This window comes from Cnephaeus nilssonii, assembly GCF_951640355.1.
Source record: "Cnephaeus nilssonii genome assembly, chromosome: 2".
Classification (NCBI taxonomy): Eukaryota; Metazoa; Chordata; class Mammalia; order Chiroptera; family Vespertilionidae; genus Cnephaeus; species Cnephaeus nilssonii.
The window spans coordinates 41,929,784-41,957,338 of NC_137073.1; the positions used below are offsets into that span (position 1 = coordinate 41,929,784).

The window sequence follows — 27,555 nt, forward strand, 5'->3', positions numbered from 1 at the left end:
ACACACACACAATTTAATAGAGAAGCCCAGCACTGCACAACTAATCAGCTACTCCCCACAGACCGAGACTGTGGCCTCCCGACTGTCCATGTATGACACTGCCTCCAGATCATGGAACAGTATCACATCATGGTAACATCACATCCATTCCGCAAACAAGCACAGAACATCGGGCAACCATGTCAAGACAACACTACTCAGACATAACACATTCCAGCATCAAAACAGTACCTAGAATAGTTTTAAATACGGCACAGTTGTTTCTGTTTAAAATTTTCCATTTTCATCTTCTCAAAACATCCACCTCGAAAACTTTCTAAGAGCCACTTTAAATCTCTTTTTTTGGAGCAAGGTGATCTGAAAATAAATAAACCAACCCCTTTTTAAAATGAAAGATACTCAAAACTCACCAATAACTCTTTTCAAGATATCTAATGTGTACTAGTATTGTAGAAGAAATAGTGAGGGAGAAAAGCCTTTAAAAATTTTTAACTCAACTTAAAATTTTCAAATGAAATAAATTTTGATATATAAAATAAAATGTTTAAACCTTGTATAAAGCTCTAGAATAAATAAATAAATAAATAAATAAATAAATAAATAAATAAATAAATATTTTTTAAAAAGAATAAATATAAATCACTTTAAAAAATAAAGCTCTGGAATAAAACTGAGCTGACTTAACTTGGTAGTGTAACCTTATAGATATACATTAATTTAAATGTCTTTACTTAACTTGCTCCCTGGAATTCCTTTCTGTTGCTTAATTTCCAAACAAGAGATAGCAATGCTAGTCTTAAAGGGATGAATCATCAGGGAAGGGTCTGACACCGCTGACAATGTAGTTCTAAAAACAGAAACGATAGATGGTCAGGGAAGGAAGTTTAGAAATATCAGCTGAGGGTCTGAAGCATGTCTTGGGAGGCCACCCAAGGACTCCAGCTTTCCTTGGAGTCCCCCAGCCCGAAGCTCTAATCTGCAGCCCAGGAACAGATGCATTCCTCCAATTCCGAGAGGGGGCAGGGCGAGGCATCGCCCCAGAAGCTGTGGTCACTGCAGCAGGAGCGATGTTGCAGCGGAGGAAGCAGGAGGTGGCCCTGAAGGTGGCAGGACTGGAACCCGCACGTGCTCGGGGCACCGGAGCTCCGGCTGCCCCAGCTGCTCTCAGAGCCTCTCCCCTCGTAGCTCTCTCTCCATCTTCTCATAGACACACTCATCCTTTTGCCCAGGTCTTCTCTACTTCCAACCTTTATCATCCATTTTGTTCTCATTTCTTCATTTTTTTTTAAATCTCTCATCTTGTTCTTCCCTACACTAATCTGGACTCACTTTAAAATTTGCATTCCTTCATATTCTTGTAAGTTGAAAGATTAGTTTAGGTTTTAGGTTACTTTCTCTCTCCCATGTCTTGATGTGTAGGAGATAATAGCAGTTAATGCTACCCACTACATGTTAGCCACTCAGTATGCTCTACAAATTTTTCTGGAGGTGACATATGAACACCCTCACTCCCATCTTTCAATTCTGTGCTCCTATATAACTGGGATTTCTAGATTTCTGTGTGTTTTTTTTCTGTTGTATTTGCACAGCTCTGTATTGTTTGTTGAAAAACTACATAAGGGCAGAGACAATTAGATCCCCAACTCTTAACATAACGCAATCATCTGTCACAAAGCATAAGATACTCCTCTTTGTTCCAATAGAAGATCATACAACTGTATGTGGCCCTACCACCGTCACCATCAGGAAAAAAAATGTTTCTAACACAGAGAACTGTTATCTACCTGAGAGAGGTTCCCATTCCCCTTTCGAGCGTTATTCTGTTCCCACTATCCCCTCCTCCTCCTTTTTCCTTCTAATTAGATGTTACTTGGAGTTACAGACCAAATCTAAGACCTTACAACATCGGGGTGCCCTCCCAGTGCTGTGCACCCCCACTGACAGCTCGCGTGTAAGACGAGCTGTGCTTTAGTCACTGACATTCTCTGGGGAGCCGCGATGCCTCTAGCTTTATCAGAATCGTTACCAGTCTGAATGAAGGCCGATCTCAGAGGCAGTGAACCTTCCACTACCTCTAGTTATACCAGTTGAAATATCATCTGCTGAATCAAACCCATGTCCTCTTCATCTGCCACCAGCCCTCCTCAAGTCACCCTCCTAGCAATTATGTTGTAGTTTCCTCTTTGCACTTCAACTCAGCTCTCCAATCAGTTTTCAAGAAGCTCATCAATGTGCCTTCCTGGTTCTTCAGCCTCCTTTCTTACTATCACCCCACTGAGAGGCACCCACAAACCAAGCCGGCCTTTTAAACAAAAATGACTTTCTTGCTCCTCCTCTGGGCCTTTGCATGGCTATTCTTCCCACCTTAAATTCCAGCTCTCCTCCTGGTTACTATGCCACGTACTCTCATCCCTGAAAAACGTGCGTGCAAACCTGCCTGGAGTGGCCTCAGGTGACGCTCCTTCCTTCACTCTTCAGTTATCCCTCTGGATTTTCTCAGTCAGGTGTCTAACATCCATACTCATCTTGCCTTATGTGCTTCATCTCAAAATCTTTCTCACATAGTCGATGTCTTCCTTATAGACTGTAAGCTTCTCCCAGGCACAGACTATGTCTTTCTAACCCAACACTATCCTTCAGCGACCCTGTATGTAGCATCTGGCACGTAAGAGGAACTTATCAAATCTACGCTGAATGAGCGGATGAATGGCTCTCCTTAGTCCCACGGCAAACACCTCCAGAACTGGGACTGCCTCCCTCGATACCTGACACATCTCCACAACTTCGGGTCCAGTGCTCAGCTGGACAGTCACCATGCATGCAAAGCAGTGTTGCTGGGACTTCACATTCATCCCCATGCGACACACTCCACAGTTACTTTTAATAAAACTCCTTGCTCTGGCAACTTCAGCAAGATTTGAAATAGCACTTCTATCATTAGAGACCTTATGTCAGCAGGGGGATGCTGAGAAAAATCCACCCCTGACTCCAGCCAAGAGGAGAGGTGGCAGCACACCAAAAGGCAACCCACCTTCTTTCCTACCGGTTATCTATGCCTTTCTCATGGGTCCCTAAAGCGTCCATTTTAAACTTTCCAGACACACACTTGCTGCCATCCACAGTCAAGAGCATGAAATTTTCCACTGTGCCAGGCCCCTGAGCAGAGTTTTCAGAAGTAAAAGTCACTGTCACTCTTCTCCCTTAGCCAGGAAAAAAATGACAAAAAACAACACAAAACACAAAGATACCTCAAATGACCCACTGCCTTCTACAACAGCCTCCAACCTTGGCCTTGCCGACGTTAGCCATAGCGCCTGCAGAGACTGCCTGGGTATGTTTACTGCTCTCCTCCAGTCCCCACCCACCTAACCAGGAGCCCTAAGACTGTTAAAGGTTGCATAACTTTAGAGTGGCTTTGGACATGGCTTCCAAATTAAATGGACTGTTGCAATATTGGACATCCCGGGAGCCCCTGGGGGAAAGGCATCAGAAAGCCCAAAGCCCTTTTGGGGATCCTGAGCCTCCCCCCCACCTTTGTTCATGAAAGCCAGGGGCAAACCCGAATGGCGTGGCTCAGTGGTTGAGCAACGACCTATGAACCAGGAGGTCACTGCTCAATTCTCAGTCAGGGCACAAGCCCGGGTTGCGGGCTCAGTCCCTAAGGTGGGGCGTGCAGGAGGCAGCCGATCAATGATTCTCTCTTACCATTGATGTTTCTCTCTCTCTCTCCCTCTCCCTTCCTCTCTGAAATCAATTTTTTTAAAAAGCCAGGGGCAAGACAAGAGTCTCACAACAGAACGTGGTAGCGGGGAAACCAGTTTGTTTGAGGTACGTAACATAGGAATTTGCCAGCTCCACAGAAGTGAAATAAATTAGGGAGAACAAGGAAATTACTGGCTGGGAGACAGAGTTATTATGAAAAGCTGATTTCACTGTCCAAAAATGTTAGCCTGCATTTATTCTCAAAATTATCCAAATATTTCAGCAATTATCTATTTATATGCTTGTTTTCTGGACATTTCCTTACTGTTTCTCTCCAGTCTTTTATAAAGTGTGAAAGTGATTTGCTTTTGAAACCATTTCCTCCCTTTCATCACAACTGCAAGGCCTAGTTTATCGCCCTTCTGGATCCACAAAGATCTGCACTTGGACAAGGGTTTCAGCTGGCCTGAAGCAAAATGTCCTGGAATAGGAAAAAAATGTTTCCTTCACTTTGCTACATAATTAAGTTTGATTTGCATATATATGCCCTCCAATAGCCACTGTGGACAGTGGTCCAAAAGTGCTTTTAAAAGATGTTTCCACCCAGCTGGTGTTCTCAGTGGTTAGCGTCAACCCATGAGCCAGGAGGTCACTGGCTTGATTCCCAGTCAAGGTACATGCCTGAGTTGCAGGCTCAATCCCCAGTGAGGGGAGTGCAGGAGGCATCTGATCTATGTTTCTCCCCATTGATATTTCTCTCTATCCCTCTCCCTCCCTAACAATCAATAAAAACATATATTTTTTTAAAAAAGATGTTTTCGTTCTCTTGGAGAATTCCAGAACTCGAATACAAGATGTGCAAAGATACGAAAGAGCTCTCTCGGTTGGAACCCAGTTCAATATTACCTTGGCTATGCACTGCTTGCAGACCAACTCCTCTCTGTTTTGAACATTTCAGCAAACAAAGCTCATAATAATGAGCGCATGAGTCATGCGCATGGAGGTGACTTATAATTCAAATTGAATTAACTGTAAATGCAAGCAATTGGGAAAAAATTAAGGCCTTATGTTCAGTGTTGTCGCTACATTTGTTAGGGATTTCATCACTGTGTGGAGGCGTTTCGTTCCAGGCTAACATTTGGACAGATGGAAAGTGCCCCTGGAGCACCCAGGTCAAAAGAGGCAGCCCCGGGCCTTCCGAGGGAGGGCAGGCCGCCTCCTGGCCCCAGCTCCCCCGGCTCCCTCACACCAGCCCGGACAGAGCCTCCTGCAATTCAGAGGCTGCAGCTACAAGATCAGTGCGCGGGTAGTGAAATCTCTTATAAATTAGAAAGCGACGGACAAATGTTTGCTGTTGCTTTTCGTATTATGGTCATTCGTATGAAGTGAGTTTCTCTGTGCATATTTCTCCCTGCAGGTATTTGGCAAGCATGACCCAATATGCTCAGGATATCAAATGATTAGTAATATGTCCAAAGTAAGGAGAGAGGGAGAAAGGGAGGGTCAACATAAATGTTCAAAAATTGAATTCAACCATATTAAGCGTGTATAGCTAATACATTTTTATAGCATATAGCTAATAATTTTATTGGCTATACACTCCAAGAATTTCCTATATGGGGACAGTGTTTATAATTTTATGAGACAAACAGCATGTTTTCATCTATATATTAAAAGAAAGCACTAACTGCAATAAGAATGACACCAAATTAATTATATAGCTCATTTCGCCTTTCCTTTTAAAATATTTTTCTGTTTTCCAAATTCCCTTTTATAATTATCTTTATCCCTTGTCATCATAAAAAAAAATAAAGTATTCACAAGCAGCACTGTGAAAAATGCAAGAGAATAAGGGAGATGCCCCACTTGGGGAAGAGGAGGTGAATGAGGTTTTTGATAGAAGATTTAGGTGAGTCAGATTAAGCAGCCCTCTCTTTGGGGAAGGATTCCAGGATAGGCCACAACTGGAACACATAATGACCTCATGATTAATAGATTCCAACACATTTAGGAGTGGTGACATCATTCCAAAGCCACTATCCTACTGCCTCACTGTCACGTTAACCATGCGGACAACAGTGAGGACTGTGCCGGTTACTAGCAAAGGAGGAAAATGAGATGAGCCACCCAAACCATTCCCAACAACAGGTGGGGCAAAAGTAGGTCTACCATTATGAATACACAAGACACAGAGTTTATTCCTATATAATTATTCATTAATTGCTGTATTATTTTCATATGAACTGTAAACCTACTTTTGCCCCACCCTGTACATGACTCTTAATCCACATTCAACCTGCAGATCCAATCCACGGAAATTCATGGAACTGGAGACATATTAGCCCTCCTCTAGTCCAAGCTCGGGCTACCCACACTCCCCAGATGACCTCAAATAGTCCCATAGGTTTAAATAACAGCTACAGGCTCACAACTCCTGATTTCTCCAGCCACTTCCTGTCCTTTGAGTTCCTCATAAGAGCGTCCATCCCCCCCCCCCCCCAGACTGTCCTCCACACAGCACCCAGAGTGATCAATTAGATCTACTTCACTCAGAATAAATGCTAAGTCTCTCGCACGGTCTAACTTATCTGAGCTTATCTCCCCCCGCCCCCCACCACACACACACACACACACACACACACACACACACACACACACACTCCTCTGAACCCGGGCTTCTGGCATGCTGGCCTCCCTGACAGTCACAAGGCTCATTCCTTTTCCCATCAGGTCTCTCCTCAATGATCACCTTAATAAAATTGCCAAATTTGGCCAATAAAAATATAGAATGCCCAGTCAAGGTTGAATGATATATAAATAATAAAGTGTTTTTAAGTCTAAGTATGTCCCAAGTATGAGCTTACCAACTGAGGCTGCAATATCAAGTGATAAAGCAGAAGTTTCACAGCTGTCAGGGGGTTGGTTAAAGGAAATGTGGAAAGCGTAGTGGAAACTGGGATTAGCCCAAAATGAATTATTGGGTGATGTGACTCTAAAAAGGTAAAAGATAAAGGGTGACCACAACAAGGGCGAGCCTTCCTGGTCAAGAGCAGGTCACACACCCCAAAAAAAGAAGCAGGTCAGGCTAGATCACAGCAGTGGACAGTAGCGAGACACTGGACATTAGCAAGATGTCAGTAAGGACTGAAGCAGTTCCCTTAGGGTGAAGGAGCAGGCAGGCATGAAGCTGGGCGGGGCGGGGCTGTGGAGCTCCACTGATAAGGGGCTGATCTTCCCGGAGCATCTCTACTCCCAGTCCCTGACGCCTGGGTACTAACCATTTCTGTCCCCAGGTTAAATTCCTCCCCGTTCCCTGAGCTTCCCGCAGGAAGTCATCTTTCTCCTGCGCACCAGAAAAAGCCATGTTTTGCATGCTGGTTTTACTGGAATTACTCACTGGCCTGCTTCTCTATGGTCTTTGAGTGCAGAGTTGGTCTTGCCCCTCTCTGTGACCTGCAGGATGCCGCATTCACGGTAGTTTCTCAATACATGTGTGTCCCTGAATGCCGGGGAGTTTACATTTTCTGGGGTAATAAATATGAAGCCCACAGTCCTAGAACCAAGGTGGACTAATCATGTCAAGGGCCTGAGCTACGGGCTTCTGTGAAACTCTGGCTGGGCTGTGCCCGAGAAACCAAAGCAGTACCCACCAAGGAAGGGGCTCTCACCGGGTCCAGGAGCCAGGTCAGCTGCATAGAGGTCCACAAGGCAATGGGAGTTCAGGTCTGATAGAGGGGACGGGGGCGGGGCGGGGGGGGGGGGAACAGGCAGCATAGCCTCAGACTGAAGACTCTGTAGCCCAAAACACCTCAGTGGGAATCCTACCATTAATGCATATAACCTTGGGCAAGTTACTTACCTTCTCTGTGCCTTCATCTGAAAAGTGTCTTCATCTGAAAAATGACTACCTCCTTGGATCTGAAGATGAATTAAGATAACCCCTGCAAAACTCTTAGCGGAGTGCTGGGCACATGGTCTCAGCTTAATGGTGGTAGCTCTCATGACTGCTATCAGATCAATGGTGTTTATTAAATGCCTTTTATGTGCCAGACATTCTGTTAGTTGCTAAGATACATATATATTTGAAAGCCGTAACTCCAAAATGTTGGGCTCACTGGCTAAAAAGGACTATGAGAGCACCATAAGTTAAGGATTAAGGGACACTTAGTTGAGGAGATGTGCAATGGGGCAGTTAGTGAACTCAACTTGAAACGATGTCAGGATACTGAAATGGAGATGGCCCTCACACAACCAAGGATGTAGGATGTAAGAGGGATCAGTGCAGCAAATGGAGTCTGAGAGCCACCCCGCATAAGGAGTCCGTGAAACAGTAAGAACAGGTGAGCCGTCTGAGTGTGAGAAGGTAAGATCAGAAAACAGGCTTGATGTTACTAAGAAAGGAGAAGACAGAATAAGATCAGCAAATTTGTAGGTGAAGCTGGCATAGGGAAAACTTACAGACTACAAATCTCAATCAACATGAAGGAGTGCCAGGGCCTCTCTAGATGCTACAGGACTGCGCAGAGGGGCTGGTGGAGTGCAGATATGAATGCAGCATCCAAGTTTGTGGGGCAGGGTATAATCTGGTTTGTAAAATACTTTGAATATCACGCCTTCTTAGGTTACCATCTAAGTAAAAACTCCAGATACCATAACAGAAATGATTACAATATGAAATAAGTATGTGTTAGGAAAAATATTCATTTTAGTCTATGTTTTTCTTCTTTATGACATGTTTTGGTATTTGTGTTTATTTTTTTATCAAAAATTTCCTAAATGCAGACTATCACTTGGAATTCTTGATTTTCATGGGGTCAACATTGACACATAGTCAGAATTTCTATGATGTACTATTAGATCAGTATTCATTGGTAAACACACAGCTGCACACCCATTTTTATGGACAGTGGCAACTGTGCCATTATGTTGATTTGTTGTCATTTAACATTTATTCACAAGCCATGATCTGCTAGGCATTTTCTATTCAGAATTCAGCATCTAGTGCCATACCCACCTGATGAACTGTTCCTGATCTGGTGTCTATGATCAAAAGACCTTGTGGCTCAGGGCTTCCTCATGGTTTTTCTAGGTGTTACTAAGTCATTCCCCTTACATTTCATTTTGAAAGTCAGTTCTCTGTTGTGAGGATTAAGAGTGATGTCACTTTCTGAAATCTTGTACCTCTAGGAAATGTTCATGTGCCCAGTATTTGTACTTGCCCTTGTTGGCCTCCATTAGAAATGAAGTTTTAGAAATTAAAGCCATAGTTTAAACAATAAAGAATTTAAATTTTAAAAAAGAAATTAAAGCCATCCAATGACTCTTTTTACATCCATGTTGTGTGGTATCCTTTTAATACATAATTTTGTCTCACTGATAAGCAGTGCTAAAAAATGTGCATTTAAATATTAGCTAAGCCTGATTTTGTGGTAATTAAGTCCAAACTGGGTTTCATGGTCTCCTGAGTATAATCTTTGGTTTTAACAGACAAGTAATGCGATTATTTATGACTATCTTCACAGTCCTCTAGAGACTTAAAAATTACTATTAAAATTCCAATTGAAAAAGTAAAATCTCTCTGGTTACACAGAAATCATAAATAGTGTCTCTCTAATTTGCATAATAGTCCAGTAAAACTCCTCTTTACACATGGAGAAAAAGAGGCACAAAGAAAATAAGACGTTTCACTGAAGCCCCACAACTAGATAAATTAATGTCTTCCTACTAGAAAAGCACTTCAAAAAGATCTGATCCTCTTTTTGCTAACAACTTCATGTGCAAAAAAGGAAAACAAATATTTCCTCCTTCTTCTCTGAGGGCCATTAAAATCTCCCTAAAGACTCCAGAAAGGCTCTGGTTTTATTAAAGACATGCTATAAAACATACAAACAATATCAGTAGAAGTGTTTCTATAATATCAGTGGGCTCTGCAGACTGCTAATGAAATTTCCCACCAGGAAAAATACAGAGAGGGGAGAACGGGACTAGACACAAAATTAAAATCTATTAATGGGTGAGCCAAATTCAAACATTTGCAGGAGATCCTATGAAGACTGTCCCATTGGTTGCTGCTTTAAAAATGTGTTTTTCAGTATCAAGGAAATAGTGTGGATATCTTTTACCAAAACTGTGACTCAATGAAATAAATATGTATTATATTATTAGTCATCTCTTTAAAGGCCATTATAAAAATCATCAACAATGATTACCACTGGTTTATATTTTCATATAGTTAGAATTCTTATGATGAGCATTCTTTTTTATTGCTTTTAGATAGAAAGGAAGGAGGGGAAGGAGGAGGGAGGGAGGGAGGGAGGGAGGGAAGGAGGGAGGGAAACATTGATTTGCTGTTCCACTTATTTATGCATTCATTGGTTGATTCTTATATGTACCCTGTCTATGAACTGAACCCACAACCTTGGTGTATCAGGACAATGCTCTAACCAACTGAGCCACCAGGCCAGGGCCAATGAGCTTTAATTGTTTTTAATATAAAAGTTCATTTCTACCATGTTAAATCTTAATAATTAGATTTCCACCTCATAGATTATGCAGGTCAAATTTTAAATTGCAATAAATTGAAATTAAGTGCTTTCCTCAATAGCACAATATTTTCCGGAACTCTTTCCCCCAGGTACTATTGGTGCATTTTTTAATCACAAATGAAGTTTAATATTAGTTTGGACAAACACAACAGATTCTGAAAGCACTGTACTCTAACCTAGAATTTATTTATGGGTTATCTACCATACTGGAGTTTACATGAATATCTGAGAATTTAATTCTGTTACTTTTGTGATAAACCTTAATATTCCCAAGTGTGCTAACAACACTTAGGTCTTGGTGCTTTACAAGACACTGAAAACATGACTTGATTACATTTCATTTGATTCCAATTAAAAAGCACTTAAGAAGTTTCTACTGAATTAGATTACACTGAATGTTTCTATAGAAAACACTTCATTATCTGAGGCAGCTTTAATTTAAAATGATCACAGAGAGTGAAAAACACTGTTCATTTTAATAAAATGGGCTTAATCCCATATCATTTCACAATTGCATGCGGAAGATTTTGGTTTATTAAATAAATGTACAAGGGTGCTGGCAAAAACATCTATAAAAACTGAGTGCTTCATTCAGTTCACACAAGACAAATCTAGTCACATGGCTTTTAAGTCTTAACAGAAACCAGAAATACTGTCCCCCCCCCCCAAAAAAAAAAATAATAAAAATGAGGAGATAATATTAAGACAAGTGAAAATAATGCCTTTTCATTGAATTTTTAAGCAGTGAATTTTACAATTAATTAAAAATGAAAACGAACTTCAGAGCAAACATATTAAGCAACCATAGTCAAATAAAAATGCAGGGTGCCACCAAACATAGCATTTCTCCTTTTAACCAAAGGAATACCTTGAAATCAAATTATTATATATATATATATAAAAATCAGGACAAACTAAAAATTGTTGGCCTTCCCAACAGTGTTAAGCAATTTTCTAAAATGTTATTATTTTCAAGCCCCAGTCTGAGATCCAAGAATGGAAAATTATGATTAAAAACGAAAAGATGATTAAAAGTAAATGCCTAAAGTCAGTTATTTTGTACCAAGCATAAACTGCTAGCTTTCGTTGGACAGAAACCTGTATACACATGTGGCATGCCCATCTCTGATACTGCAGGAATAAAGACAACTTTGTGGTTTGCGGTTAGTGATTAAGTACCAAGTGAACTGGTGAGTGTTCTTATATAGGAAACACTGCCACGTTTTGAACATTTCACACTTGTAACCATGTCTTTATTATGCCTTCCAGAATTAATTGACCTAAAATCCAGCGACTCCAAGATATATCTATTGGATAATTAGAACTCTAAGGACCAACAAATAAAACACATTATTGACTTTTAGATCTTCAATCAAACAAATATTTACAGCTGCAATTTGCGAAAATAATTTCCTTTTAGGTTGGCATCATCTCAAAATCTGTGCTACTGATCTGAAGCGTATCAGGATCATCAACACCCTCCTCCAAAATTAAGATTGAAATATAAAAACAACGCTGCATCCTTTAGCACAACTTGCACCTACCCTCCCAGCCTGGGTGGATCTCCTGTGAAAACTCATTATTTTTAAGCTTCTTTGAAAGTCTGTCTGACCTTGAGACCAAGAACAGCAGGGAGGATAAGGAATAGTGACCTGCTTTAGTGACCAGTAGCTATAGATATCAGAGAATGTGTTTGTTGTCAATGATCGTTGCTGAGATCTGTCTATACCACACGGGAACAATCAATTTTGTAAATGATTGCAATAATCAAGGAAATTGCCTAATTTATAAATCCTTGCATACAGCATCTTAATGGATTCCTCCATTTTAATGCTGATGCCTTCAGAGCTAAATGAATTGTTGTCCAGGCTGTCATTACACGAAATGATAAAAACATTCCGTCTGGTGGGGAAACCACATCTCATGGATATTCAGACTCTCAACCCATAATCACTCATTAGTGACTTCCATGAAAGTTTCACACTGCTAAGCCTCAGGAAGAGCGAAAGAGCCGGCTCGTGTCTGCGCTCTCCTGTAAATCCCTGCTTTCGTTTCCGAATCTGAACAAATTACCTTCCCCTGAACTGTAATGCACTGGTTGTGTCCCCAGTTCTGACAGCCCCATATTGTCAAAGTTGATCCTTTTTTCCTGGGCTGTTTTTTGTTTTTGTTTTTTACCACCGACCTCAGCGTCAGCAGGTTCGGCCACTCTCAACTTCCCAATCCTGAAGTACATCAACACGGAAGATTCCGGGTGCACCCAAGCAAATGGGTGACGTCCCACCCTCGCGCTCCTGCTCACAGGTAAACCTACAGATGGCCCATGGAAACCGAGGCTGCACACTTAGCTCTCGCCCTGAGCCCGCCACACGTAGATTGCTCTCTTCAGTTAAGCCCTGGCCAATTGATTCCAGCCAATAGTGTGCTGTCAGTACTTTACTTACTGCTCAATCTCACTAACCTGACATTTATGGTGCACTGATTGGCCTCTGTCAGTGGTGCTGGTTGTAAATTCACTTTGAAAAGCTTTGTGTTAACAGCCTTCAACCAGGCTCCAAGAAGAGTACGAACAGGCAGCCTGACAATTGCTCGACCTCCTGCCCTTATTACAGTGAGTAAATCAGGGTTTGAGCCATTAGGCTGGAGCCTGGGGCCTACACAAAAAGGATTGACATGACGAAAGGTCAACCTCTGTCACACATGTGTAACAATTTGGATAATGGAATTCTGTAACTTATCTGAGTGAGGTGGCAAATGCTTACAAGGAAAAGTATATTCTGCTCTGGCTTCTCTGGCTTTTATGCTAAGTAGTTATACCGGAGTCTGTGTTTCTTGTGTAAATACACAAGGAATGCCTGAACTCACGAAATCTTGGAGTACATACGGTTCTTAAAAAGAAAGAAAGAAAAAGACAGAGCATGGCAGTCTAAAAGCGGTTCTGTGCACGCACTTAAAAACGGCAAAACATTCCCCCTACACTATCAACGCATCACATCCACACTCTGAGAAAAGAGAATTTTGATACTGTGGACATGATTCCTCAAGCTAGCTACGAGGCAGTTTTCGTAGTCATTTTTTAAAACCCACAGTATTATACTCCAACTGTAAGTGATTTCTGGATAAAAATAAATTTACTCCAATAATTAAAACTGCCTTAATTGGCACTGAACTATAAAGGCTCCCCTGCAGGCTTCTCAGACCCAGTGTTGCCATAATCACGTTTTCACCAGATCGCTTGCTGCCATGCAGTCACGGGGGCGGGGGGGGGGGGGGGGGAGGGAATACCTCATCTATCCGGGAACGTCTGAGATTCTAATTTGAATTTCTCTACCCCACTTTTAAGTCGGTCTGAAAAAAAATTTTTTTAAATTATATGCTGTAAGAAAATATGCAGTCAAGAAATACTTTGAATTATTTTTTTACGTGGATAAATGCTATCAATAAAAGAAGAAATCTGTAAACAATAGATAAACTGAACTGACTAATGAGATACAGAACATATCACTCTTTATAAAGCATTTGCAACTAACGCACTGTAGCGTCATGTGCATATCTGGATGAAACCTCGCTAGCATGAGAATTTCCAAATGGCTGTTATAATTCTTTTTTTAAAAAGCAGAGTCGTTTTGGGACTTAGAAAACCAAGGTGGCACTGTCCAGGGGGGTGCATAAGTTAAAAGGAATGAGACTTTACATGGTTCTTTTCAAAGCCAATTTTAAGTACTAAGTTTTGATTTTTAACACAATGCTGGAAACCATTCCAACAGGCAGCAGATGGTTTTACAGTTTATGTAAAACTACAAAATGCTCACACTCTATCAAATGGGCACCACTGTAAAAGACATCTTCAAATCAAATGAGGCAAAACCAAAGAGATATACCAGCTGTCACCCTGCATAATTTAAAACATAATAGTAACATTACTATGGTTTATCTTTAAGGAGAAATAATTTGGATTTCATAAAACTGACACATTCAAAACCAAGCTGACAAGCAGTCTAGTGTATTAAATGATAAATTACTGAGAAACACAATTTTTACTTCACTATAACTGTGACAGCCACATAATTCTATCCCCCTGGTGTTTTGATGAGTCAAGCCAAATTGAGCCAAATCTATAAAACAAAATATGGAGTATATAGTTACAGTACTATCACTGGAACAATTTTTAAATGATTTTAATTTGATTTTAAAATTATTTTAATTTAAAATAATTAATTTTAAATTATTTATTTCAACATCTAAATCCATACAAATGGGTACAGTACTATAAATGGAATTGGGTCATTTATAGAAACATAAAATACATTTAAAATATAAAATCAATTCATTTCCTTCTAGTACCAATTACCTATGATGGTTTTGAAATATAAACATGCAGCAATGTGTAATATATTTTTAATATTGGTTTTCATTAAAGTCTTTTGACCTAACTTAAATGTTAATGATGAAAAATAGACCATTTGCTTAAAAGCAAAACTCTTATTAAATCTAAAATATTATGGCACAACATCAAACCACAAAGAGAACCATATTATGTTATCCCTTTTGATTTTCTGAAGAAAAATAATGAAAGTGTCCACATAGTACAAGTGAAAATGAGACACTCAAATTTACTCAGGCAAAGGGAAACAGGTTCTGTAAAATTAAATCCCTTTCTAGTACCTTGACTGTAATCCTAACAAGTCACTACATTAGTTCAATTAGCAGAATAATTTTTTTAGGGTGAAAATAAGTACAATTTATTTTGTCATCATTGCTAAAATTTCTTGTCAAATCAGACTTTGAATTGAAAGGCCTGAGTAATTCTGGCCTATCTTAAACTGTAACTATTTTAAACTTCCGTATTTTATTCCAGTAGAATTTTAAGTACACAGTGTACATTCCTCAGGTCCAGCCATATTAAATTCTGATGTTAAACAGAAAGGGGAAACCATGTGCAACTAGATTAATTTATCTCAAAGGGAAAAGAGCACATTAATAATTGAGATAATGTTTTCATAAATGTTGGAATCAAATGTGCCTTTTCACCTCTTTATTAGAAAACACATTAGGATAAAATTATCTCACTCTCATCAATAAGACCTAATTGCTGAGAAAGACTATGTTTTCTTTGCAAAACATTCAGAAAGATTTTTCCCATTACGTCCAAAGAGCTAGAAATATATCATGCATTCAAGTCTTGTTGGAATAAATGTACGTAAGCAAGGCAAGTGATTATTTAATCCATCCTGTAATGTTTTTGTTTTAAACTATCTGAATTTATTATTCCTTGTAGAACATATTAAAATTCTGATTTTAAAAGAAACTGGCCAAAAAGAGATTAATAATTTGGCTTTTAGTTTATTAATCTCCTTAAATTACAAAAAAAAAATACTGCCATTTATTGCTAAAAAAAGAAAAACTCTTAGAACTTCCCATAAACACTCAAAAAAGTCAAGACATATTGAAGGTAACAGAATGATATTGAACTTTCTTTAAATTGCTATATTCTTAAGAACCAGGATTATACACAAAGATGATGTTAGCACACTTACAAACCAATCAAACAAGCTCTCCATAGCTGATGTATGTTAAATATTAAAAAGTCATTTTTCTACAAAGAAAATATAGCTTTTAATTATTAAACAAAAGAAGTAACTAAGGTGAATCTGATGTTTTCTCTAATAAGCCTTCATGTGTATAATAAAGTACAACCATACTAAAAACAATGAACTGTAAACCGAAACAAAAATCCATCATCTACTTGGAAACAGTGATGGGAAAAGATTAGCAATCCATTTATTGTACTGAAATAAAGATAAGTAACCCTGGTGAGATCCATCAGGACCTGAGTATTGAACTCTAAATATAAAGACATTTCTTCATCAGCAAGTGACTTGAAAAAAATGTGAGAAAGAAAAACGATTCCAGTTGACTTTTAAAATAAAATAGTCATGATTCAACTGCTTTTAATTTTTTTTAAAGATCTGCTTTATGTCAATGTGATATTCTGGAAGATATCTAAAAGAGTGTGTTTTTAAAATGGATAATTTTTACATGAGTCACACAATAAATAATTATTGCCAAAATTTCCTATAGACCTACAGTGTATTCCAGTTACCGATTCTTTCTAAATATAAATAATAAAATGATTAAAAATTTTCACAACTGAATTAAGTTTGAAAGGAAAGAATAAAATTTAAGGAACAATCCAACATTTAGAATCTTCTGTTATAAATATAACTTAATTCAAATAGTCACATTTCATAAAAATAATAAATCACAATGCTTAAAAATAAATGATACTAATAAAAATCTGAAACCTATTAAAGAGCGTTTTCTTACCAACAGACATCGACTCTAAGTTCCCTGGCCCCGGTCAGTTACATTTTACATGATCCCTCCGGAGACTGATACATTTCATGGCTGCATTTAATATCCCTTCAATCTCCTAAACGTGTGTTACTCTAACTGTTCTTACAGATGATAAGAACAAATAGACTGTCCTGAATTGGGAGAAGGGACCTGTAGATCATTAATGCATACACCAAGCAACTCATTTTTATAAGATAGAACCACTTCTATGCATCACCAGCCCCAACACACTCAACTCACACAAACAACAGGTAAAACTCACTTTATGTCTACTGAAGTATCAACAACAACAAAACCTAATTAAATTTCCCAGTCTGTTGACTAAAACAGAATTTAAACTTCATCAAGTACAAGTAAAGGTAGTAAAAGAAAGGCTCCAGGTTTTTAGTTTATTGTATAGCAACCATGTTCTACATGCATAGTGGTCTCCTGACAACATCCCAATCATCCACAGCCATTTAGGGGGGGGAAAAAAACAACAACAAAAAACCTTAAAACTATAGGATTTTTTTTTTCATGTTTATGGATTTGTCCCCTGGCACTCTAACCCCAAGTCATCAAAGGGCAATAATGCTCACTTTTAACAGTTTCAGATAGAGCAAATCCGTACCACTGAACAATTGCTTTATAATTTCCTCAGAAAAGTATTGGCAGATCTTTAACTGTATGGTATTAGAGTTCCAAATAACACCACTAGAATATGAAAACTGACTAGAAGTGTTTTATAAACTTTAAACCACATTGGAGGTTACGATTAATTAGTCAGAAACAATAAAACAACTGGGGAATATTTCGAAACCAGATGCTTTGATTATTTCTCACTTGTCATTTTTTTTCTTTCCAAAAGTTCTAACTTCTAACGTGCCTCTATGCACCATACCAAGCCATTTTCTCCTGCCTTCTTTTCCTATAAAAATTTCTGTTAAAAAGAGGAAAAGCACTATTGGGTAAAATAAATATGCCCAACTTTTTTCCCCCCTCATTCAAGAATCTTATGCAGAAGGACTAAATTTCACTTTGGAGTGAAATGAAACCTGGGAGCCAGGCACAGGGCACCAGCAGATTAACTGTATGAAACTTAGCTCATACCCTATGCAAGCATGTCAAACTCGGCGGCTGGCGGGCCGCAGGCCTCACTGAAATAAATGAGGCCTTCGAGCCGGGAGTTTGACATGCTTGCCCTATAGGGTATGTAGCCCATATCCCCTATTTGGTCATCTTGGGGTGTTGGGCTGTGAGCTCGTACTCTTAGCTCCTCCCCCATCCAAGGAGGCTTTGGGACACAGGTCTCAACATCCCATTGCCAACAATCATGTAAGGGTTCTGGAGGCTGGGTCTGCTTTTTCACAACATTGTATCTCCAGGGCCCAACATAGTGCTGGGCAGAATGAGGGCTCAGCAAAAAATATGACTGGGTTATTGAGTCCCATGAGTTTTAGTTAGTGAATAGGAGGCAGCTCACAGTGAAAATAATCATCTTGACTGGCCACTGAGCCACGTGTGAGGGGCAAGCTGCTGTAGAAATGACCCATTAATGGAGCCCTAAGGTCCATGCCAACTTGGCCGCTGACATCTCAGAAACTTCCTTTTCTGGCTATTCCCACTCCATTATATTGCCTGGCCTCGGTCAGGCAAGATGCTAGACGTCTTACCCTGAAGAGTAAGACGTCTAGCATCTTGTATTTCATAAATAACTCCAGGGGTGGGAGGTGGCTAACTAGTGGGGGCATGACCTACAGGCTAAGGGTCTATCTCTGCAGGAGTGGACCTCAATAATCAACCATGAAGCGTTGGGAGAAAGCTCTGGTTAACCTTTTTCAAAGAGGTGGTTTATTTTTAAATAACAGTGTCAGGTAAGATTGTGCTACTGAAGCAGTGTCTTCAACTGGGTTATTGTCACAAAGTGTCCCTGTGTTTTAATTTTTCATTTTCTTGAAGACTGCATCACTGTACTGCAAAGGACAACAGAGAAGAACCCCAACTTGTGATTTCTGATTCACGATACTATAATTTGCTTACTGCGGGAACTTTGAAAGTTATGAATGAAACATGTTGCAGTCTCTCAGATTCGGTGTTTACAAAATTGTTTTTATCTGACAAAATGAGCTTGACTCTTTCCTCCTATTTATGCTTATGTTCCTTTTTGCCCAGTCCACAGAAACACACTGGAAGAGCTTAGAATGGGACAAAAAGTTCACCCAGCTCACACCCCCAGGGCCCAAGCCCTCTGCTCCATCTCCTCAGCTGGTTTCTCTTTCTCTCAAGAAGCCAGGATATCAAAGACCAAATCCATCTCAGCTGCCACAGAAGCTCCTTCAGGGATTCCACCGTGGGAAACCTGCAGGCCCTGTGTCCCTGGCTCGGTTGCCTTTGTGTCAGGTGGAGCACCTCAGGTCTTTACAGCAGAGGGTGCAAACACCAGGCATTTGCATGACCCGAGAAATCTACTCTCCACTATTACTCTCTAGGAAACAAGGGAAGCTCTCCCCGAAGTTGCCACCCTCCAAGGGCCAGGCCCTCGGCGGCCCAACTCTCTGGCTCCGCGAGGCGGCGGGCGACTTACCTCCCAGAGATGCTGCGTGTTTCTCACCGCGCCGGCCTGCACCTTCTCCGGGGGCAGGAGGACGCCCTGGAAGGGCCCGATCCAGGTGCCCTGCTGGATCCTCTGCGCCGCGCAGATGCCGTAGGCCAGGCCGGGCACGGTGCTGGTGCACAGGCACACCTCGCGCGGCAGGTCCCGCAGCCACTCGGGCATCTCCGGCGGGGGCGCGGCGGCCGCGGCGCTGCCCGTGCTCACCAGCCGGCGCAGCGAGTGCAGCGGCCCGTGCATGGGGCACTCTCCGTGGCGGTTGTCCGCGCACATGTCGCAACCTGCCGGGGGTACGCGGGAGGGAGGGGGGAGGGAGGGAAAGGAGAGGTTAACTCGGCAGCTCCAGTGGCCCACCCTCGGGTAAATTCCCGAGACAAAAGCACCCCCACCTCCCCATGAGCCACCTGCGAGGGAGGTGAAGGCGTGAGGGCGCTGAGGCTGCTGGGAGTAGGGGGAGAGGTGAACCCAAATCGCTCCCTTGGAATTCGCTGAACCCCAATCCGCCTGGTACCGGGTCAGAACCCCGGGACCCCTAAATGCCTTCCGAGCTGCGTGTGGGCGGCGTTGTGGTCTCCGCTGAACCGACGGTTCGCGCCTTCTCCTCCCGGCTTCTGGCTCTCCCTCTCCCCTCTGTCTCCAGTTCCCTCGGATCCTCCCGGTTCCCGCGAGTTCTCTCGACCAGGTGTTTCCCAGGGTGTTTCCTGGACCACGAAGAAAGCCCGAGACAGAAAGCCCGCCTCTGGCCAGTTTGCTATCTAGGAGCGATTCTACCTGGGTCGCCTGGAGACACTGGGCTCGCCTCTTTTTACAGGGATAGAAGGCACTTTAAAAGTCACCCGTGCAGGTGGGCAGCGCCGTTCCCACTCCTCTGGCCCCACGCGCCCACTCCAGCGCCCCAGAGGGCAGAGCCGGAGCCCCAGACACAGCCCCCCACCCGGGGAGCGCGGGATCCCCAGCGCCCGGCAGTGCCCACTCTCCGCGCTCCAGGCTTCAGCCGGGCGGGCGGGCTGATGGGGAGAGGAGGGATGTTCCGGCGGGTTAGGGGAGCCCATGCTTGCGTGCCAGCTCTTCCCAGAAGCCAGAAAGAAACAAATAGCAAATTTAACGATCGGGGTAATGGGTCTTTAATGATCAGGATACAGGTTCCATGGAGAGGGCCCCAACTCCGGCCCAGACGGTGGGCGCCCAGGCTAAAGGCTATCATCCTGCCTTATACCCTGCGAGTTGCTGTAAAGCTGTCTCTCTCCGATGTTCCCCAGCTCGAAGGGACCCCCCACCCTGGGGGCCGGGCTGTAGACACCCAGTGTGCTTCCACTCAAACTCGAGGTAAGAGGCCAGGCGGCCGCGGGGAGCAGGGCCTGCGGCAACCGCGCTGTCGGATCGCAGCGCCCTCCGGGTTATTAATGGGCCTGGCGGAGCCGCCGTGTCTGCGCCCCAGCCCAGCAGACCTGCCTCGGGGAGACAGCCTGGGCGCCCGCTGGCGAAGCCCGCCCTCCCTGGCCCAGCCTCCTTGGGGAGCAGAGGCGCCCCCAGCCATGGAGCCCTGTGGCACTGGGCCTGATACTGAACCAGAACCCACAGGGGAACGGTGCTGGGTGGGAGGTCGCCCTTGGGGCTTCTCGGTGCTGGGCTTTGGTCGTAGCCAGTCCTGATGGACCACACAGGGTGTGCCATCTTCATGCTGAAACAGACAAAAAAACGCTCAGGGAACTTGTGGCAAGGGAGTCCCTGAAGAATCTTCAAGGAAGGAACACCTCATCAACCCCAGCATGGTAAGTGAACCCTGGTTTTGCCATTGGCTTCACAGCCAGCTGAGGGTTGGCTATGTCAGCATCCTATCTCAGGGAAAGGTCCCAGTCAGCTCGGCTTCTCCTTGGTCAGCTACTCCACTCCTCCCCAGAGAGCCCAGGGAATGAAGGGACCTCTGAGTGCAGCTTCTTGGAGGTGCCGGGGGCCTCTCAAGTGAAAAACAACAACCTATTTCTGCAGGTAGTGATGTGTCCACGCCACTGGACCTCCATCACACAAAGCCCCCCTCTTCCAGCAACATAAACTAATGTAAAAAGACGGTGTCCAGCTCTGCTCTTGACCTTAGGGCCTAGATAGAAGGCGTTCTCATTCTCCACGCGTCAACCCTTCCAGAACACATGCACTTCACACACCCTCTCAAGGTTCTGACCGTGAAAATAAAAACTTCGAAATAAAGGGGGAATGAAAAGAAAAACAAAAGTTTATAATTACCAAGTGCCAACTATGTTCCAGGCACCTACCTATTTTAACCCAAACCATCGCCATATTATCCAAATGTCATGATTCCCATTTTGCAGATGAAGCAATTGAGCAATGTAACTTGATCGTGGATCAGAAACTAGAAACTGGTAGAGAAAGATTCACTATCAGGTCTGCCTGACTCCAAAGCCTCCAAAACTATAGAGATTTAGGAAGACTAATGAGAGCTGGGAGAATTTTATATCCAAACTCAATCAATAGAATTATTTCACTGAAATCACTCTTTGGGGGCCACAAAATCGCTGATTGAATTACAGACATTTCTCTCCCTCTTTCCCACACTCTTGAGTTTTGGGATAAAGGAAGAGAATAAATTGGAAAGTAAATAGATAATGCCCATCATTTTCAATTTTAGTATCTAACTTCAGAGATGGCCTTTCATCACCTTAGCAAAGACAGCTTAAAACAAATGACTAAACAAAGGCAATATGTCCATAAAATAAATCACCCCCGGTTTTTTATTAACTGACTGTCCCTTTCTGATTGACTCAATGAAACAAAGGGTGAGAAGTGTTTAGTATTCACTCCCCTAACAGTACACAGTAGAGATTCTGTCAAGTTCCAATAGCTCCACAACATGGATTGTCACACCAACTATATCAGTAATAAAGTGAGGAGCAAAAGTACTAACTTCAGCCACAACCCCCCCTCCCCCAGACAACAAGCACACTCTTAATATTTGTTATACATGATACACTAGTCCTTTCTCTAACAAGTCCTCTAAAGCTCTCTTCAACTTAAGTTTCATTGTCTCCAGGGGAGGTTGAAAAAAACTTAGTAGTGTTTTGCAGAGTGAAAAGCTGAGGCTCTCCCAATATTTAGAAGATGACAATATTTAGGTCCACAGCAGAGTAGGCAAGGCCAGTCCACTGTAACTAGTCCACCCAGCATGAGTCTTCTGAATTTATAAACCACTTTGTGCTTTAGCAAAATATTCTGTCAGAAAAGTTGACCAATTGCAGCAAAATACTTTATATCCTAATGTTACTGGGTTGTTGTTTTTTTAATACACCAACACTGTCATTGAAAACATTGGGCTTCTGACTTATGTCTTGGAGTCCCAGAGAAGCTTAAGGGTGTTTAAAACAAGTAACTGATTACTAGGGGTTGACAAATGTGGCACAAGTAGACAAACATTCTAGCAGTGTTTTCTAGACAGCAAGCCATGAACACCTACATGAACAGGTTTGAGGGAGAAGTGAGCTAGATGCCCAAATCAATCAATCAATCTCTCTCTCTCTCTCTCACACACACACTACATATATTACACACAGCATTCCATGCCAAGCAATCCATAATACAAGCCTATTTGTATTCATAAAGAGGAGGCAAATAAAGGTTCTTACTTTCTCTTAAAATCAGGGTAAGCTTTCTACAAGTTCATAGTTATTAATCATAAAGGGTTTTCTATAACTGTGAGAAATATTATAATATCCTCTGAAATGCCATTTTAGCATCAGAAATATAAGAAATCGTGCTCGCTTTTCTATCTTGAATAGGTCTGTGAAGGCCCCTGTTACGGGTTTCTGAATAAGGGAATGAGGTGTCATTAAGTTACAGACTCCCGCACCTCCTGGCTGCAGCAGGCCAGGCCAAGGGAGTGAGGAGCAGACCTTCACTCTTCATTTCATAGCCTTCGTATGGTTTGGATGTTTTACTTTTGTAATTGAAAATAAATCTATATTAAGTTAAGGGGGGCAAACCAGGCCATGGGGTGTTTGTTTCAGGTATTTTCATTTGTTGTTCTAGGAAAGGTAAAATATAAAACGTTTTGGGCTTTATTTTGGTGTCTGGAGAGGCCAAAGACATGTGTGGGTGCAGGGGGAGCTTGGACCCCTGAGAAGCACCAAGCACAGGCAGCCTCCACTGAACCTCTGGAAAGGGAACCAAGGAGCAGCTGAAAAATCTGCTCCCCCACCCGCCCCCCCCCTCGTAGGCAGAGGTAACTGCAGGACGATGAATCCTCCCCAACCACCACTGAGGCGCTGCCCTCAGTCTTGCAGGCCCAGTGCAGTGGGGCCAGCACCCACTGATCCCTGCTTGATGGCTCTTCCCCAGGAGTGCCGCCTGCTGGCAAGCCTCTTGTGTGCTCTGGGCTTGGCAACGGAGGGAAGGGTTGCTGCGTTTTCGGGAGGCTGGCCGCAGGGGCAGAGGGCAGGTGGAGCTGGGTAGCTGGTAACCTCCCGCACCAGAGTTCAAGTCCAGACAGCACTCTCCCCAGCCCTCCAGCAGCAACTGGTTAAGGGCAGCAACTGGTTATGGGCGAAGCATGCAGTGAGCAGTGAGGCTGCGAGCTGGAGCCCCCCAACCCAGTGTGCATTTTGAAGGCCTCACCCCCTTCCTACCAGCGTGGGGCTTTCTTGCAAGGCCACAGAAATCTGGAGACCCTTACTAGGCCCTCCTTTTCCTCCACCCGGCAGGGGTCTTCCAGGCTCCTCAGCAGATCTGGAGGCCAGTGAGTTAGCCCAGCCACCGGGAAAGGGAGCCGGTTGTGGCTGGGCCCCAGGGGAAGCCCAGCTGCCACAGAACCTACTGGAGGACTCTCCTGAGGCGAGTTTAAAGCTCCTGGCCAAGTTCGGATGGAGGCTTGGGTTTTCCAAGCTCAGCCTGGCTGAGGCTGGGCCGGCCAGCTGGACCCTGGGGCCAAGAGGGAGAGACAAAATGGGAAGGAAAAGCAAGAGGAAATGTGGATTTTATTAGCCTCCCCACACCTGTATTTATAAATTAAATGGGAGCGCCCATGTGTGCGGTGAGAGAACATTGTATGGAGATAAACCGGGCAGCCCTGCCCCTGTGAAGCCGCCATATACAAGGCGGAGATGATGAATAGGAGGCGCAAGAAGAGATCGAAGCAGGTCTGGGCTGGCTCCACTCGCTCCTACAAAACTATAGGGCAATTAATTGTGGCTTGTCCCCTCATCCTTCATCTCCTGGTGGCACATATCGATGGAGATTACTGCTGATGGACCATTTTATCACCTTAAATAAACAGTCGCCACCTCTTCTAACCTCAATCTAATATATGGCTCTATGTTCAGTTTCAGGGCGCGAGATAACGAATGATGTAAAATAACTAAATCATGTGTGTTATGGGTTGGGATTGGGCCTGCACACAAAGAGAGGAAAGAGAAAAGGAAAATATAAAACACACAAACCCACACACGGACGCCCAGCTTCCCTCCCACCGGGGACCAGGTCTGAGGTCTAAGCCACTAGCTGGCCGAGGACAGCTGGGACTCAGGGGTGCAGAGTGTGCCTCGGGGCAGGAGAGCTTGCTGGTGGGTGACTGGGCCTGGGCGCTTTCTAAACAGGACCCGTGTTTTCCAACTGGGTGGGAAGAGATTAGGGAATGTCAGAAAATACTCACTCTCCTTTACCTCTTACCCTGACTCCCAAACAGACAAAACAGTGTTGGATGCAGGTTTCTTTCTCTCCCCTGGACACTCGCCCCAAACTCTTGGAAAGGGTGGCACTACCAACCGGAAAGCCTTGGGCCCTTGCTGTTCCTGGTGCGTAGCAGGACTCGCCTAACCCAGGAGGGGATGGAGACCTTCCGCTGGGAGAGGCGCAGAATGTCCTGACACAAGAAACTGGGTGGGGTCCTTAGCTCTGGTCTCCCAGTCAGGTGCAGGGGAGAGCAGCTTCCAAAAAAGGTATGCCAAGTTAATTGGCCCAGACCTTGCCATACAAACACCCAATTCCAGGCACAGCCCCGGGGCTCTTTCCACCTTCTAAGAGTAGTGACAGGGTTTCAAGCAAGGCACCAGAACCTGAGAAGAGGCCACTGACACAGCCGGATGGAATCAGTGGCTCCGGGCAACCCAGCAGCAATGAGGGCAGTAATACAAGAGGAGGAAGAAAGGGTCCCACCCCCCAATTATATCACACACTGCCCCACCGGACTTTAAAGAGATGAAAGAAGAGGCAGCTAAGCATTCAGAGCTTCAGTGGAAAGTGTACTTCAACCCTAGAATAAATGTAATACATGGAGTTGGATATCAGAAATATAATGGAACAGCTCACTCACCTAGCTTGCATGGTTTCTGCTGCTTTTTAATCTTTTTTTTTTTTGTGGGAAAGAGAGCTAGAAGACCTTTCGCTATGGCCTTTGCCATAGATGCCAATAAAGTTTCAAGGTGAGACTACTGTCACTGATTCACAGGCCTTAGTGGGTTGCTGATCCCAGGCAAAATGTTACTCTTCTGTAGGGAATAGAGAAGTGAGCAGGTCCCTTTCTTTGCCTTGTAAGAAAAAGAGAAAAACTACTCAATGCAAAGTAACAACATGAAGCACTGCTGAGTGGTCTCCTCACAGAGTTCTTTTAGAAAATGGCAAAAGATGGAAATAGGGGATCTCTCTATGTCAAAAATGAATAGGTGTTTCCCTTTGGCCTGCCTCTCGCCTCCCCCACCCCCGTACCCACCCAGATACACCTGGGAAGGGGGAGAGCGCTGGTTTTCACCTTCTTTCAAGTAACAAATACACCAACTTCCCCTGCCTAGGGAAACACTTTCCCATCCTTTGCATTTCTGATTGTTGAGCCCCTGGTTAGATTAAACTCAATCACTTCCCACTTCATCTTTGTAAAACACATCCTCTGGTTTAAAATGAATGCCTCTGCGTGCCCAGAGGACTTGGTCTCCCAGCATTACACAGAGCTACCCCCGCTATTTTCTTTCTCAACTGCCCTTTAATTAGGGAGCAACATGAAGTGTGACTCTAATAGGACAATCTGACTTCCTTTCCCCTCCATCTTTTCTTATGCACTTTGCATATTAAAGCAACCCATTAGACTCAAAAGGATATACCAAAAGACTAACACAATGGAAATAATTTAAATAAATCATACTTCCTTTCCTCCGGCCATAGGAAAAAAGTTACCTAGGCAATTAAGTGATTCAAAGAACCATATATTAATTAGGAATCTAACCCAATTCTTTCTCTGGTGAGACTACAGTGAATCTCAAGACTGCATTGTAAACAGTATAGGGCGCTCCCCACACAGCCAGGGCTGTGGGGCACGCTGCTGGTGTCTTTTCCAGCACTGTTTTCATTCAGAAGAGAAACTGCGAGCTCGATGAAGCACGGTCAGCCCACAGTGACTACACTTACACACAGCAGTAAGAAACGCCTTTTCCAAAGATTAATCTTTTTATTTCACATTTTAAAAAAATGCTTTGTAAGCAACACATTCAAATTCAGTAGGAGAGAAGTATTTTTAAAAACCCATTAAGACAATATAATTTTTAAATATTTTCTGCAACTCTGAAATGCAAGCATCTGCTTAACTGTAGAACAAATCCGAGTGGAAACGCTCCTTTTAAACCAGTACTTTGCCTTCAGATTCTACAAAGGAAAAAAGTAAACGCAACTGCTCTTTTTGTTAGTAACAATTATCTCCATTAGAACAATTACCTCCCTCCATTATGAAAAGATTAATACAACTTTAACCACTACGCTCATGCCTCATGCTTTTTCATCACAGTAATGACTTTGGGAGCCCTTCTAATAATTATAACCAGGAGGTATTTTGCTTTTACAACGAATTAAAAAGTTCACGGAATGGTAGCCATTCTGCAAGACGGGACTTATTAAAAATACAATAATAACAAATGTTTGTGATCCTCACACAGAAGCTAGATGACGGAATGAAAGGAAGAAAATGGTAAGTGCTGATCTTTCAAATCCTGTATTGCTTTCCATCTGACTCTCTAAACCTGATTTAATGTTCTCTCCAAGAGGTCTCTGGAAGTATATTTAGTACTGAACGCGTTAGGTGTAAACATACCACAACTTTTGAAGTTACCAAAAAGAATCGGATATAAAGCAATACACATGCTTGGTCTTCATGGAGAGTCTTGCTTCAAAATCTCAAAATGGAACCATACTTGTGACGAGCGTTTGAAATTATGAATAGAGGAACCGAAGCTGGACGAGACCTGAAGTTTAATTAGGTATTTGCTATTTACTTGGGGGACAAGGAGAGTAAGCTTCTTAAACTAAATTACTGTCACCCAATTTTTACAAGTAGCCAAGCCATCAAACGTGGCTCCGGATTGCGGACGTTTGAAG

The 27,555-nt window shown here is 42.9% G+C and overlaps 1 protein-coding gene across 5 annotated transcripts in view; it reads right to left on the reverse strand.

Moving 5' to 3' along the window:
* Window positions 1–27,555, reverse strand: part of PRDM6 (PR/SET domain 6) — a 155,219-nt gene that overhangs the window by 125,488 nt on the left and 2,176 nt on the right. For all 5 annotated transcript variants that reach the window (XR_013814168.1, XM_079783852.1, XM_079783850.1 and 2 more), the window contains one exon: window positions 19,168–19,475. Coding sequence is in view for 4 of the 5 variants with exons in the window: in XM_079783852.1 (XP_079639978.1) it covers window positions 19,168–19,475 (308 nt within the window). In the remaining variant the exon portion in view is untranslated. The remainder of the gene's footprint in view (window positions 1–19,167; window positions 19,476–27,555) is intronic.